This window comes from Stegodyphus dumicola, chromosome 5, assembly GCF_044657685.1.
Source record: "Stegodyphus dumicola isolate Sdum_Otavi_A_Nest chromosome 5, ASM4465768v1".
Taxonomy (NCBI): domain Eukaryota; kingdom Metazoa; phylum Arthropoda; class Arachnida; order Araneae; family Eresidae; genus Stegodyphus; species Stegodyphus dumicola.
In genome coordinates, this window is record NC_140772.1 from 203,627,292 (window position 1) to 203,640,229 (window position 12,938).

A 12,938-nucleotide genomic window follows, 5' to 3' on the forward strand; every position below is an offset into this window, starting at 1 on the left:
AGGAACTGTGATGTATTTATAAAAATTATAGGGTTTATCAATTTTTTTAAAATTTAAAAATAAATCACATGCAAGTAACAAAAAGCTACTTGTTAAGTATATTTATCCTGAGAAATTTAACAAAATATGTACAAAGCTGCTGTACCAGTTTCTTTTTCAAAAAGCCACCTTTTTATTCATCAAAATGAAATCAAATAGCATTTAGAATACTTCCCCAAATTCGAAGAAATTTTAAAAATATACTTTTTTTTATCACAGAGCTCACATTTTAAGAGTAAATTTGGAGCAGAAAAACGAATTTGGCGCCAATTATACGCCCCGAAATGCAACGCGTTGGCGACTGTTCTTTCTTGAAAAACCGCCAAAGCTGTGTAACCCAGAATCGGGTGGGAGAAGCGAGAGACTGACCTGGTTCAACTTTCTTATCAGAAGCTTGGTTCGTGTTTTGGAAAGCAGTAGTCACGTGACAAGCTTCCTCCGGGCGAGGTGGCTCGCAAGTATACACAACTTGCGAAAGATCTTCATTGGCACTGCATTTGCCAATTTTTCGGCTTTGTTGATGCGCTGGTACATTAGCACAGGATGACAGCTGAACCAAACGGTAAATTGTACAATCTACTTTTTTTCTGTTTACTTTTGTCAGTGCCTGCGCAAAGCTAAACGCTAAGAACATCTTATTGTGTATATTTAGTGGATAATGATATGTTTCAAAATTAATTAATAGCTTCGTGGTCTTTAGATTTTATAGATTTCGCTTTAACAGCATGTGAAACTATATTTTTATGGTATTTGTGTCTTGGTATTGGCAACAATACAATGAACTCATTTAGCAATAATCAGGTTTCTAATTTATGCTAACGCGTGATGCCATGAGTTATGTTAATGATTTTCCCGAACTTTAAAGCAAAATATTTATCTGCAATTTAAACTTGCGCTATTTAAATATGTAGTAGTTGTCGTCATTTAATGAGAATTTCAATATTTATTAATTAGAAGCTTAACTTTGTCACTCATATTGTTACCCATACCCTGCACTTGCGTTTCTTTGATTGTTGTCATATTTTACTCATTAGCTTTAAGTAACTCGGTTTCTAATTAGTAACATTTTATGTGCTCGCATTTTACAGAAGTCGGGATCGCTCGCTGTTACTTAAAACGCTCTTTTAGTTGTGTATACATTATTTAGCGGATAATTTAATTGCTTTAATTACAAAGTTAGTTTTGGCATGTTTTCAGAGTACAGCAAAATTTCTGCACTAATGAGCTCTTAAAAACGATGATATTCCATCAAAAGTTAATATGGAATGTAGTGTATCTTCAGATCTGTTTCCTGTATTTTGTATATTCTACTTTATGCAACGCGTGTAAAAAAAAAAAAAAAAAAACTGATACTTTGCCCTTGTATGTCCATGTAATGTCATGATTTCGGAATGTAGCTTTAGATCAGAGTTACAAACTTCGGGTCGTGATCCCATTTGGGGTCGCGTTACTTGCAGTATGGGGTCGCCAAAAAATTTAGCAATTTTGATATTTCTTTAACTTATTATAATAATTTCATAATTACCAAATATTTTTACATAATCTGAAAATAGATAAAGATAATACAGACAATCTTTATCTGGAAACAGATAAATACAGACAAAGAAAAAACGGAAACATTTCGACTCATTTTTTTAATAATAGAAACGTTAATTTTACTTTAAAAATTAAAATCAATGAGCTAAAACTGCAATAGTATATTACACTACAAGTGAAGGAACTGATAGTTTTATTCACGCATATGCCGAATTTGTGCAATGCTTAGGGGGTCCCACAAAATTTTCTTAAATATTAGGTGGGTCTCCACACCAAAGAAAGCATGAGAAACCCTGCTTTAGTAGATAGTTGCGGGATCTCGACGAAACTCGATTAGTCTATGCTAGCCGCCAGGGTGTCTGGACCTGCTTAGCATTTAAAATTTAAGTGATCTTACAAGCAGTTTCTGAAAATGAAACTGAATTAGAAGAGTGTGATTTTTATATGTTCGTAAATACACAGTAAGTTAAATTTCTGAATTTAAACAACGTCAACTATTACCTTATTGGTTCTACTCTACTTACGTTTTGGATGCTGTGAGTCTTATTACAATTTTTTATTTTACCTTCTTAGATATCTCCTGCGGTTAGACCAGAGATAACCGCTTTCTTGGAGGGAATTATATCTACGCTTGAAAGTTTTACGGTTTCATCAATTATTTTACGCAATAATCTGCCTTTTTGTTTTTTTTTAAATCTCATTTTCTTCAAATAATATCCTTTGGTAAGCATTAAATTCTATACTCCATTTGTATACGTTTTCTTTAATCGTATAATCATTTTGCCTATATAATCATAAAATAAAAATAAATAAAAACTGCAGTTTTGTTTTCCAAAAGTCAATAGTAATAATAATGGCATTCGTGTTTGGATATGCCTTACTTTATAACGTTTTCGAACTCTGTATGGATCAGATTATGCTAATTTTAAACTAAAATTAGTAAGAATTGATAAATTCGGCTTTATTTGGATACCGATTTCATTGATTTTCATTTTTCTAATTTAATAGCATGTCTATTTCTATCAAAACAGTCGGAATTGTTAAAATATAGCTGAAAATTATGTTTGTATATTTTTCATATACAAACTAATTCTATATATTTTCAGTATTTATATCAGAATCGAAAGCGTATTTTAGTTTTTCAGAAATATTTCTGTTTGTTACTATGTTTTGATTGTATCAGAATTATGCATACAATACTGCCTTGATTATCCTCCATACTATCAAAAATTAATAAATTAAGAAGCTAGCATTATTGTATTTTGTCCGAGATACAAACGGGGCAGAATTGTGATGCCTTTCAGAGTAAATTTATCTATTGTATTGAAAATTAATTATTCTGGTGTGCCTTAGAACGCAGAACTTCTCGCAGCTGACGACTGAACGCGACCTTTCTAAATCTTCATGTGAAGATGTAGTGCCCAAATTACTTCGAAGTGGGTCGCAGTTATCGGAACAACAAATCTGATGATCATCTTGACATGATTTCAGCTAGCGTTTTCGTAGAGCAACCTAGTTAAATTTTATGGAATATATATTATTAGGTGCGTACGGGTTCGTAATGGATTGAATGCACACAGAACCGATGATAGCTTGATAATTTTTTTTTACCTGTAGAAACCAATTTACAGTTCTACAAAAGGTACTTCTAGAGCTCTTCTGAGTATAAGTTACATTTCAAACTAATACTAAGAACGTTAAACACGCAGCGCAGCGCGCAAAGCGCATCTAAACAGTGAAACTGGCATGGAGAACTCTCAATACTTTGAACTCAACTCTGCACTAAACTGTGAACTGATGCTGTCTCCGGTCTTCTACAGTTTTCAAGAGGCGCCAAGAAATTTCAAGTACCTTCGATTTCTAGAAATTGCTGAAAGGCATATACGGTTAAATTTGTATACAGAGCTGGTTTACAGTGGATCAAAACAGTTTCAGTTGTGCAGAAATTGGACCAGAATGTTGCCAGTTTGGGTGACTTTGGCGATTTCTCGCCAAATTTGGCGGCAAAATTAGTCGCCGAAGCCATTTATCTCATTGTTAAATAGACTTTCCCCTGTAATCTTATTTTTCCGGCATAGCTTCACTCTCTTGAAGGCTTTCATGTCATATTATAAAAAGAGATACTACAATTTTACATATAAGTTCACTAAAATTATTTACCTGTATACAAAATTCGCATCAATAGTATTCCAAAAAAATCTTGGTTTACGAATTTTATTCGTGCCTGAAACCTATTATTCAACCGGAATGTTCTCAAAGAAAAATAATTTTTTCCATAGGAATTAATGTAAAATGATTAAATTCGTTCTTGGTCCTCAGAAGATTCTTTATTTAAATTTCACAACAGAACATTTTGCTGAAGTTCATAATCCAAAACCCAGTGGAAATTAGGAAATGAAATAAAAGGAACATGAGCACAATTTTAAACAAGTAATATAGATGAAAATTTAAATATGTTGCAGGTGTTCAAAAATAAATGGATGGCATACGGGGAAAATGATTAATACGTTATTGTTTGGATGTGAAATTCTATTCCATATATACTTGTATGGGCAGCATCATATCCTGAAGCTTAGCCTCTAAACATCACTCGACTCTGCTTTAGGCTCCATGGGTTTCTGCTGTATTCAAAATTTGTCAGGTGAGATATATTGTTTTCTAAGAGTTATAACGTTTATAAAGTAAGACATTGTATTGCCACTGAGAATTCTATTGCTACTGCTTTATCAGGATGACACTTTTACGTGAAAACTTTGCATCTTACCCCATTTTGCACAATTTTCGCGCATCAAAGAATATGGATCTCTCTGTTTTCTTTCTGAAGCCATTTCTTCCACAATCTTCTATGGTTACTACATCCGAAGTTGATCTTCATCTTTAAGCTCCTATAGTTAATTTCACATCTTCATCTGTCTAGAGATAATATCATAGAACAGTGGTTACAAACTGACGGTCCTCATGCCGGCCCCGAAGAAATTTTATGTGGCCCGCGAACACATTTCAATTGTATATTTCTTGCAAATAAGGTGTTGCAAAATTTTCAAGATTTCAGCTGTTTGGAGTCCGAGTTTACAATATTCAGCCTCAGCCAACTTCGCTTTGCCTACTGGTAAGGCCAGAAATGGTGGTCACTTTATTATGGAGGCACCTAATAGATGGGCCACCTTTGCCTCCTATGAAGAGACGGAGAGTTACAACCATGCCTTCTCCGGGATTCGAACCCGGGCCCTTTGGTATCGCAGTCGGTGCCCCTAACCACGATACCGTCAGGGCGGCTCTGTCTGAAAATGTATATGTACACATAAACTAATTCGAATATTGCATTCTTTCTTTCTGAGTACGCGCCGCTATAAACGGACAGCTTTCTGCAGATTTCCTACTGTGATTGAAATTAATTTTCATTCAAAATATTCACAAAAAATAGTCATTGTTTAATTAGATACAGCAAACCAAAGTGAGAGCTATCAAAAATATTCTTAGAATTACTGTCGTCCTTCGCCTTTATAACGGTTAGCTGTTGCGATATTTCTCATTTAGTGATATATAACTATGTATTCGGTACATAATCCGGTGTTCGAGAAAACTTCCTATTTCCTTATGTGTTCTTGGAATATATCTAAATTTGTTAAGTTTGTATTTTTTTATGTGTGTGTTAATGTATATATTCATTTGTGTGTGTGTGTGGTACGTGTATTATTTAGCTTTCTTACGTACTTGGAGATGGTACACTATAATGCATTATTAATGTTTCTCAACCTTTAAATTAAACCTAGAAACTACGTTTTGGTTCTCTGAAATACATTTGTAAGATACCAAGCTACCAGATAAAATTAGGTTATGTTACCTGAATATGTCAAAACACAGGAAGGACCAGATTATCATTTGTGGATGATATCGAAAAAAAAAAATGCATTATAACTTAAGGCGCACAAGCGGTAAAGTCGCTGAACACAGCTAGTTCAACCTAGGATTGAGTCCTGGTGAACGGGCTAGCTGTTTAATGTTTTATTTTGTTTAATGTCAGATTTTCCATGACAACTTGCGTTATTTTTATTATTGAAACATCTTGATAGTCCAGCAGCTATCGAGTGGTAAGACCAGCGAACAGCTGCTTGGATAATGTGAATACAAGTCATTTTTCGGTAGAAATTCCTCCACATAGGCATTTCTTTTCATAGACTATCCAATGTTAATATCTTTATTGAATTTTATAAGTATGAATTTCTTTATTTTAGTAATTTGCTTATGCTGAACCGAAGCAATTTTCATCATGGGATTTTCTTCTATATTGAATATGTTTATACGTATTTCTGTATAGAATCCTCTATAAAAGTTCTCTCGAACTTTATTTTTTCTCTCAAGTTCCTATTCTAGTCCAAAGGGGTAATTTGCCCAAAAGGGCTATTAATTCGTTTTGGCATTTTGCTTCCTCCACTATAAAACGGCGTTTGACTTTACAAATTGTTGTCACGAAATACTAGAGCCTTGCATTATATTTAAAGAAATTAAATATTGATAAATCTGCATGAATGTATGCATGTTTCTCACATTGTGAAAAAACAATACCTAGAGACATCAAATTTTTCATAACAGAGTCCTCCCCTCGAATATGGGCATCTGGTAGCCAGAATTTGAAATTTTGCAGTTTGTTTTATTATCTATTTCATATTTTGTAAACTATGACAAATTTTTGATTAACTCAACAATTTCAAAGCGAGCAATGGCGACACTGTACGAGATAGGAAAAAACTAAATTTTTATGTCTAGCGCGTGAGACTGTGTATCGGAAATTCTAAAGATATGCTCTTTTAAAATATATTTTGCGATATTGCTGTTGAATTGACTTTTATGATTTAAATGCGAAGAACATGATATTTAATAAATAAAGGTAACACACAAAACGTTAAATAAACGCCCCTTTGGGCCTAAAATAAAATCTCAAAGCTTTCAGAATTTTTTTATAGTGCTTTTGTTATTTTTCCTGTTTATCGAAGTGTGGTTGATTTCGGACAAAACTACCCGTAACGACGTAGTAGATTGTTATAACAATAATGTCTGCTTTTCGAATGCATTTATTCAGAAGCTCATTTCAGAAAGGTATAAAAGATCAAACCTTGCTTGCTGCCTTTGTTATTATTTGAATATTTTATTTTTTCATATTTGTAAGGGATTTGTGTCCTTTTTTATACGTATCTAGGATTTTAAAAAGCATTTCTCACGTTCAGTGCTTTTTTTAATTAGCTCTTTCTTTGAATATTTCAGCACAGTAGAGGTAATTGGATTTACTCAACTTAACCGTCTTCGTTGTTATTATGTAAAGTTTGAAAGTACTTTAAAAAAGTGTAATAGTTTTAAGTAATTATTTTATAATGGACAGCAAAGTACTCTTAAAAATTTACATAAAAAACTGATGCTTTTCTTTAGTATGTACTTATTACGTGAAAAGGAATACCACTACTAACGTTGAGATGTGTCTTTTTGAACGAATTTCTGAAGACGTTTCCTTTGCTATACTACACAAACCATATATTTTCCAATGGTTAAAAAAAGGTACTGCTAATTTCCCATGTGTAATATGCTCCATTATTTAACCAAGGAAATGTGTGATAATTTAAGCAAGGCATAATAAAGTAGGAAAGCAATAAAACCCAAAATAATGAAATTTCCACTTTAATATGTCTTACAGAAACAAAATAGTAAACCAAAACATATATATATGTATATAACTACATATGTTGAATGATCTAAAAATTCACTTAGTTTGAAAACAAGTTTTTCTAATACTTGCGCAATAGCTGTAAAGTAAGATGGGTACTTACGTATTAACGCAACCAGGCCAAAATTCGCATAAATTGACAAATTTGGCGACCCTACGTGTTATACGTAGTTTTGTAAAAAGAGCATGTGTAGATTCACAAAATTTTCCTGCATTTTCGTGCAAATTTTTGTAATTTATGAGAAAATAGCAGTGTACATGGATAAAGTCAAGAGTGTGCGCAATGCCATTTTTGTGCAATTCTGGGATGTTTTTTTAAGTAAAAATAAGTCGACGTGTACATGGTTATGGCGAATACGGTTTTGAATCACTGCTAAAAGCAATAGCCAAAAGATTTCCGCCGAAAAAATAATTCTGCAACTTATTCAAATTCGAAACTGGAAGGGTTTAATTGTTATTTTATATTTTAAAACAAAATAATATAAAAAACTGTATTAAAAATTATCTGTAATTAATAAATGTACATTTTCTTTCTGTTCATACTTTTTTACTCAAACTTGCAAATAGCGCCTACCTGGTTGCGACAATACGTAAGTACCGTAAGATGATAATTTATTTACTAAAGAAATATTGGTTATATTATCTCCTAAAATAAATTTAGTAGAAGTATCAAAAAAGAGGGAACCCATATGTAGGAAGTTAAATCCCGATAGATACATTTACTCAAGTATCTTGTAAATTTTACTACATAAATTGCTTTTCACTCAAAATTTATAAAGAATCTTGTATTAGCGAAAATGCTTCATTTGGAATGAGTTCTTTGGTACTTTACTTTGGTTATAAATCCCATCACTTCACGGAAATAATGGAACTACAATTTTGATCTAACTTGCCAGTTTGGCATCATCATTCTTACTTAAATAAAAGACGAAACAACTTCGCATTTATTAATTATTGTTCATTGAACGGGAATTGGTTTGTTCTCCTTGAAAAGTCAACTAATTTCCGATTAATAGCGATAATTACTTGTTTTTAATTATTAATTTCTTTTTCAAAGTTTGAAATTTTTTTATTCATGATTTAAATTCAAATCCCCCTAAAACGTGTTTTTCATAATTTACATCCAACTTACTTTAAAACACAATTTTCGGAATTAAACTTCCTACATATGGGTTCCCTCTTTTATGATAATTCTACTTAATTTATATTAGGAGATAATATAATCATACCTTTCGCATTTATGACTGCTTGTGGTCTATTCGTCATTAATGAAACCTTGATGTCACTGATGTAGTCGTATTATAGGATGTCTTTTGCCATTCTTGCAGGAGTATACGCTTCTTGAAAAAAAAAAAAAAAAAAAAAAAGAAAGAATTACTACGTGCCATTAGGCACTATGCGGAAAGGTAATGGAGGCTCTTTGGAGAACGTTTTATGGGAAACTGGCTCGTGTCCGCATTACACATGGGGAAAGCTGCTAGCCCGTTCGCCGGAACACGAACCCGGATCGAACCAGTGCTCGTAGGCCGTTCGGCTGCTGGTAGGGGCATAATACCGGAAACAAACTCCTGCCCTAGTTACTTACTTTCAAACTTACCTTTCAGGAAAAATCGTCCGATCTCCAGGAGACGATTCAAGCGGGCGTAGCCACCGCAATCCTGTCCGGCCTTTATACCTAAAATTGGACGAAGCATAACGCTCAGGCAATAAAAAATACAATGCCACCTTTGCAACCGGGCACCACTCCGGTCGCAACGATTAAATTCAATCTGGTGTTCCATCCGCTAAGTTACTCCGCCAGCAGAGGACCGAATGAAGCCAATCCACCAAGGAAAGCTTCAAATCTAACCATGTTGCGATCCCACAGCCAAGGGGCAGACAAGACAATACCACATGGACCTTGCCGAGCCTGAATCATCCTCCGAATGAACGGAGGTCCTAGTCCTGTGAAGACGGATTGTATACCCTCTTGGCCGAGACTGCCTAATGACAGATCCTAGCAAGTTAGCTTCACCGGCTTTGGCAAAGTCTATCTCATGTTACTTTCTGAAATGGAAGCAGATACGTGACATCAAGATTTGCAAGTTTTATTTCCAGTCTTGCCGTCCAAATGTGTTTAACATCCTGACCTCGTGTTTCGCTGGGTTTTTTTTTTTTTTTTTCTATTTCTATATCAACAGCGCAGTTTTTTTTCTTTCAGTATAGTTTCGTGCTATGTGGAAGATAGGCATTAAGTTTTCATATTAGACCGAATTAAGTTTTCATTGGTTTTCGTTTTATAAGAAAAGAGTTTACAGTATGGTGTATCAGATCGCCAGTGTACTATTGATATACCTATGACTGTGCATTTCAGTTACAGTTGCGACAGTTTAGAAAAATAATGGAAAGATGCCACTTGTTATTTAATTTTTTTTAGTATTGTTTTCTCTTTCTCTCTTTTTTGTTCTGAAACCAGATGAACGGATTTTGCTGCATGGTTGGTTATTAAGGTTTTCCTCATGTATAATAGGTTGGTTTGCTGCAAAGCACTCGAGGTCTATCTGCCTAAGGCAAGGATGCCTTCGTGAAGGACTTTCTAAGGGGAAACTAGCTCGAATACACGTTACACATGGGGAAAACCACGAAGCCAGCCCGTTCGCGGGATTTGAACCTCGGACCGAACTACCGCTCGGGCACTGGTGGGCCTCATGTGTAACAGGAATGCGAGCCAGTTTGCATTAAATAGTATTCCACGAAAGCATCTCTCTCAAGGCAGACAGCCCTGGTGTACTTTGCTACACTCAGATAACCAAAACACCTTTCTCTGTTGTTTACGCGAAGTTAAAGTGGCCTTTTTTAAAATTTCAACACACTATTTATTGCAAGCAAATACCTAATACTTGCATTGCGTTAACTTTTGACAACCCTTTTTTTCTCATAAAATGCTCAAGATACCTTTTGTTCTCCTCGTATCAAATTTAACTACATTTTGAGCCGTGAATGTTTGAGATTTGCCGAGAAATGGAGCAATCTGCTGTTTTCAAACGCGTCTTATTTTGTCATAAAATAAGAAGTGATCCAGATCTTGTGAACGAAACATGATGTGAACAGGCACTATTGAAATGCAATAATACGACCTGCTACGTACCATTAGACTATTACTTTTTCTTCTGGAAGGAAATTCTTTTGGCTGCTGTATGTAGCACAGTTCATAAAACAATTTGATTATGTTCCAATTGCCTGATGCGCCAGATAATACCACTTGCCAAAAATAAAAATAAATAATTTGCTGTCGTCTAAAATGTATTTCGTCACTAAAAGGAGTCGATAGATTTTTGGCGGTTTATTGGCAAGTTGGTGGGGGGCATTACTTTTGGATGCAATCTGAAAATCTTTCCGAAGAGAAAAATTACTGCTGACATTAGTCTAAAGTTTGAAGTTTTGCTTGATTTTAATCCACATAATAATTCAGAATACTTCTAGTAAAAGTCATTTAACAATTCTAGTTAATCGTCAGAGCTCTGCTATTGAAGAACATGGCTTTGTTTGCAAATTTTTTTCATGACCTAGAACATATACATCTATAGCATCTAATTTTGCAGCTTAAATTTGCGTGTGTCTGTTATGCTCTGTAATGTTTTCATGGCTTTTTATATGTTAAGTTTAACTATTAGCTATAATTTTTAATGTAATCTTCATTCTGTAGATTCCATAAAATGAATTAGGTAGTTCTTCACAAAAGTTTCTTACGTAAGGTAACATACACCAAACGGCAAACTTCAGTTTTCAATTCAATTTCATTTCTCGAAAAACGGGCTGGCTTTCAGGATTTTCCAGTGTGTGATGTCAGCACAAGCAAGTACTTGAAAAAGTTTTGAACGAAGACGTCGCATCCAAAATTTCTAAATAATCCCATCTAATCAATCTTAAAGAAGTAAATTTCAGATTTTGCTCCTACTAAAGCAAACAGCCGGGTGACTTTTATCATAATCCATGGTGCTCAAACTGGGGGGCCACCGAAGAAATTTTATGCGATGCGCGAATAGATTTCCTTTAATTAGCATTATTATTACATTATTTGTTATGGCAAGAATTTGAAGAGAAGTTTAAGATTTTAACCCGGGAGCACGCAAGCTCATATGAGTAACACGAGCGAGCACACGAATCCAAATTCGTGTTTTTCGAAGAAAATATTGTAAATCTTCATAAAAAGTGTTACATAATAATAAATTTTATAATAATAAATTAATAAATTTTATAACCAAATAAATAATAAATTTTTAATTTATTATTTATTTGAAAATAATAAATAATAAATTTTAATTATAAAATAATAAATTTTATGAAATTAATTAATTAATTAATTAATTAATTAAATTATTTATTATTTATAAATTAAAATATAATTTTATGACCAAATTTTAAAAATATGCATATGCACATTAAAATTTTTAATTTTTCCAAATACTGTTATGAAATAAAATTTCTTACAGGAATAGAAAAACGTATTATATATTAGCATATGAAAAAAATAGTATACCTTAATTCAATTCTTATTTTCTTTATTAGCACTACAGGCACAGAGAAAAATGCAACAACAAATGTTAGCAACACATTGAAGAAAGTGTTTTCGTGTATTCCAAATACAAATATTTTTCACATTCGGCGAAATACGTTTTCGTTTTTGTATACTTTTTCGCTGGGAAACACTGCATCTTTCGTTTTTCCTTTTCTCTTTTCATTTTTGTTTCGTTTCCGATAATTTTTTTCACCCCAAAACAAATTAAGTTCTTCTAACTCTGGTTTTCAGAATCTATATCACTCTTTGGATCAGTATCATGTGGACTAAAAATTCATGATCACGTCCATCGTTATTTTCTACAATACATTCTTCGCCAGATGATACATCTAATAACTTTTGCAACATTTATTCGTTGTAAGATAAATTACGCGACATGTTTGCCGCTTTCTATACTATAAATCAACTATGTAATGATTAAGATACAATAACACGCCTAACAAGTATTAATTTAGAAGTCAAACAACAAATATCAGCGTTATATTTTCAAATTTTCACAGGACTAGTTTCGATGGTTTTACAAATTAAAATTTTCACAGGACTAGTTTCGAACCATTATCCTCAGCTTTGGCAGCTGAGGATGATAGTTCGGTAAAACGTTGAATATATAGTATATAACGTTTATTTTTGTTGTTTGACTTCTAAATTAATAACTGTGTAATAGTAACACAAAAAAGCGCACTGGGTCTAAAAGACCTGATCCGATTAACTTCGAAAACATAAAGACGTTCACCTAAGACACTGGACCTCAACAACTTCCGTGAAATAGGCGCGCTTTTGAGAAAAGTTTGTTTAATCTCGCGGGTTAATGATTTTTAGTCCAATTTTATATTATTATCATTACCATTAAAATTGAACGACCCTTAAATTTTTTAGATGGAGATAATTTCTTTACTCCATGTAAGTCTTATTCAAAGCTTTGAAGATAGAGATTTGTTGTAATTATTTTCGGTCTTTTCAAAGATAAATATCTCGAGTTATGGATTTTTGCTATATGAATAATTGCTTCGTTTGGGAATGCATTTATATGTAAATAGTGTTTTCCTCCGTAACTGAAAATTAATAAGTCTAAAAGTAAAGAATTATACG

The 12,938-nt window shown here is 33.3% G+C and overlaps 1 protein-coding gene across 1 annotated transcript in view; it reads left to right on the plus strand.

Moving 5' to 3' along the window:
• The first annotated feature begins 388 nt into the window (after positions 1–388).
• The window catches only part of LOC118190727 (calcium/calmodulin-dependent protein kinase kinase 2-like), a 308,782-nt gene continuing 296,232 nt past the window's right edge, over positions 389–12,938 (plus strand). The window contains exon 1 of the mRNA XM_085817571.1: positions 389–601. Coding sequence (XP_085673697.1) covers positions 583–601 — 19 coding nt within the window. The 5' untranslated portion in view covers positions 389–582. The remainder of the gene's footprint in view (positions 602–12,938) is intronic.